Source organism: Bison bison, unplaced genomic scaffold, assembly GCF_000754665.1.
Source record: "Bison bison bison isolate TAMUID 2011002044 unplaced genomic scaffold, Bison_UMD1.0 scf7180017864101, whole genome shotgun sequence".
NCBI classification, from domain to species: Eukaryota; Metazoa; Chordata; class Mammalia; order Artiodactyla; family Bovidae; genus Bison; species Bison bison.
Genome location: NW_011494673.1, coordinates 448,343 through 450,652, shown reverse-complemented (window position 1 = coordinate 450,652; position 2,310 = coordinate 448,343). Strand labels below are relative to the sequence as shown.

Genomic DNA, 2,310 nt, shown 5'->3' with positions numbered 1-2,310 from the left:
GGTTTTTTTTTTTTTTTGAATCTTTGCAACTCTTAATCTCACTACTTCCCCTTCTCTTCCTCTCTCTCCTTGTTTCTCACTGTTTCTGAGCTCTTTTCCCCTCTTCCCCAAAGAAGTTGGTCCAGAAAATTTACAAGCCATGGACATACAGTCGTTAAAAGGGATGAGCAATTAAACGGGGGGATTTTGTTGGGAGGTGAGAGGCTCCCCACACTGCATGAAGGCCGGGGGCCAGCCCCCAAGGAGAGGCCGAGGGGCAGCGGAGCCAGCACGGTTTGCACACGGTGTGCACGTCGGGCCGCCTCTTTCTGCCTATGTGAGCACTAATAGTGGCGAGAAAGAAAGGAGAGATGAGATCATGGGGCCCACCGCGCGCCGACCCTGGTTCCGCGGGCTCGGCGCCCCAGGATCTCGAATTTTGGGGAGCATATGGCTCCTGGGAGCCGGATCTCAGGACCCAGGGCTCAGGAGGCCACTCTGGCCTCCCTAGTCTGAAATCTTCAGCCACATTTACCCCCAACTTCCTCTGCATTGAATCTGGTTTCTCTTTAATTCTGTTTCCAGTCAAGGAGCCTTGATTTCCCCTATTGCCTTATATTTTTAAATAGCAGTAGAAACAACAGTACCCTTTCCATCATAAAAGGCGGCCCACCTCTTTGTTTTCCCCCAGGTTTCAGCTGCCTCCCTAGGAGTGGTGGAGAAGGTTGGGTTGAGACAACTAAAAGCCCTCTTCCCCCTTCCCAAGATGCCCGGTAGCCCCACAACCCCCAAGGGGCTAGTGGATCTGGCTACCAACCCCAGAAGGCACTCAAACTTTGGAGGCTGCCCTGAAGAAGCAAGCAGGCCTAAAATTGCTTGTTTGCTCACATAGTAAAGAAAAAAAAAAATCCATGTAACATCATAAGCCTAAAACAAACCCCAAAAGGCCCATGACATGAAGAGAGCCCTCCCTCCCCCTGGCCACTCCAACCTCCAGGCCAGGCATGGGTTTTATTCTAAGGTATGTTGCGTTAAAGAACATGTAATCAGCATCTTGAGCCGGGCCTCCCTTTGTGAGGCTTCTGTAACTAGGGAAGTGTGATTTACGCAGATTTGTCGGGGTCAGTGATGTCTTTCCCCTAAGCACTGTGTATATTTAGACAGGACTCGGTTTGGTGTTAAAAAGTGTATATTTTGAATGAGTTCACACACAGTAGCCAACAATGCCCACATTGTCGGCCCGTGTACAACGTGTATTGAAAACGCAGCGTCCAGACTTCAACTAATCTGCCCTCAATAAAGCTGAAATAATTATCCTAAGCTGCCTTTCCAGAAGAAAAATCATTGAGGAATTCAAAACTTTTTTTCTTTAAAAAAAAAAAAAAAAAAGGATCTTTTCTACATTCCGATGCAGATCTGGGGGTGAGGCACTGAGACCAACACCACTTTGCAGATCTCAAAGAGGAAGGCGAGAAAGACAGACTGTGAGAGAATTTAAATAGGAAACCTAACGCTATTAGGGCTGTAAGTGTCCCAGCCCCTAAACCCCTAGTTCTGGCCTCCTTAGGCCTTCACTCCCCCAACACCAGGCTTCCCGGGTGAGACATGCAAGCTGCTTTGGAGGCTCCACTGCAGCTGGGAGGCTGTGGGCTGAGCGAAGGGGTAGACGCCGGCCACTCAGCCCCCAGGCAGCTAGGGTCGCTGGTCTTAAACCCGCTGACTGAGGCAGTTAAATATTCGCCCAAAGGGAAGACCTGCCAAGCCCCACTTTGTGGGGCTCCATGTATCTCTCCCCTCCGTGAATCTTCCTCCCGTTCGAGTCCTTTTCTGCTCAGCTGAGAAGCTCTAGGCGGTCGCTCACTGCGGGCCCAGAAAGAGCCCTAAGGTTGGGACACAAAAACAGACACTTCATCTTTTCTTCCCTACCCTTTCTCTCCTTTCTCTCGTCGGGGAAGGATTATAGGCTGAGGGGTGGGAGGGGGAAGGGGCAGGAGGAGGAAGCGGGGGAGGAAGGAATGAAAAAGGGGAGGGGAGTGGGTATTGTGCCGCGTGTGGGGGGAGAATTCCTACGGGTGGGTTTCCGAATATTGTGTTCAACTTTTTGAAAACAGCTCGTGACCCCGAAACTGCATCCCTGGAACCGAGGACCCAAGGCGCCGGGCGGGCGGGTGAACCCAGCCAGTCCCCTCCCAGTCCCCGCAACCCCCGCCTCCGGGTTGGGGCGACCCGGCCTCTCCCCGCCGCTGCTGGGCCAACCCCGGAGGGAGGCAGGGCAGGTGCCGCGGGCTCTGCCGAAAGCGCTGAAATCGAAAACCGTCGCCACTCCAGGAG

General features: G+C 52.7%; 1 protein-coding gene across 1 annotated transcript in view; it reads right to left on the bottom strand.

The window, feature by feature from the left end:
• The window catches only part of SIX3 (SIX homeobox 3), a 10,146-nt gene that overhangs the window by 4,527 nt on the left and 3,309 nt on the right, over nt 1-2,310 (bottom strand). The window contains exons 4-5 of the mRNA XM_010838652.1: nt 1,382-1,461; nt 215-323 (exon numbers count right to left, since the gene is read on the bottom strand). Coding sequence (XP_010836954.1) covers nt 215-323; nt 1,382-1,461 — 189 coding nt within the window. The remainder of the gene's footprint in view (nt 1-214; nt 324-1,381; nt 1,462-2,310) is intronic.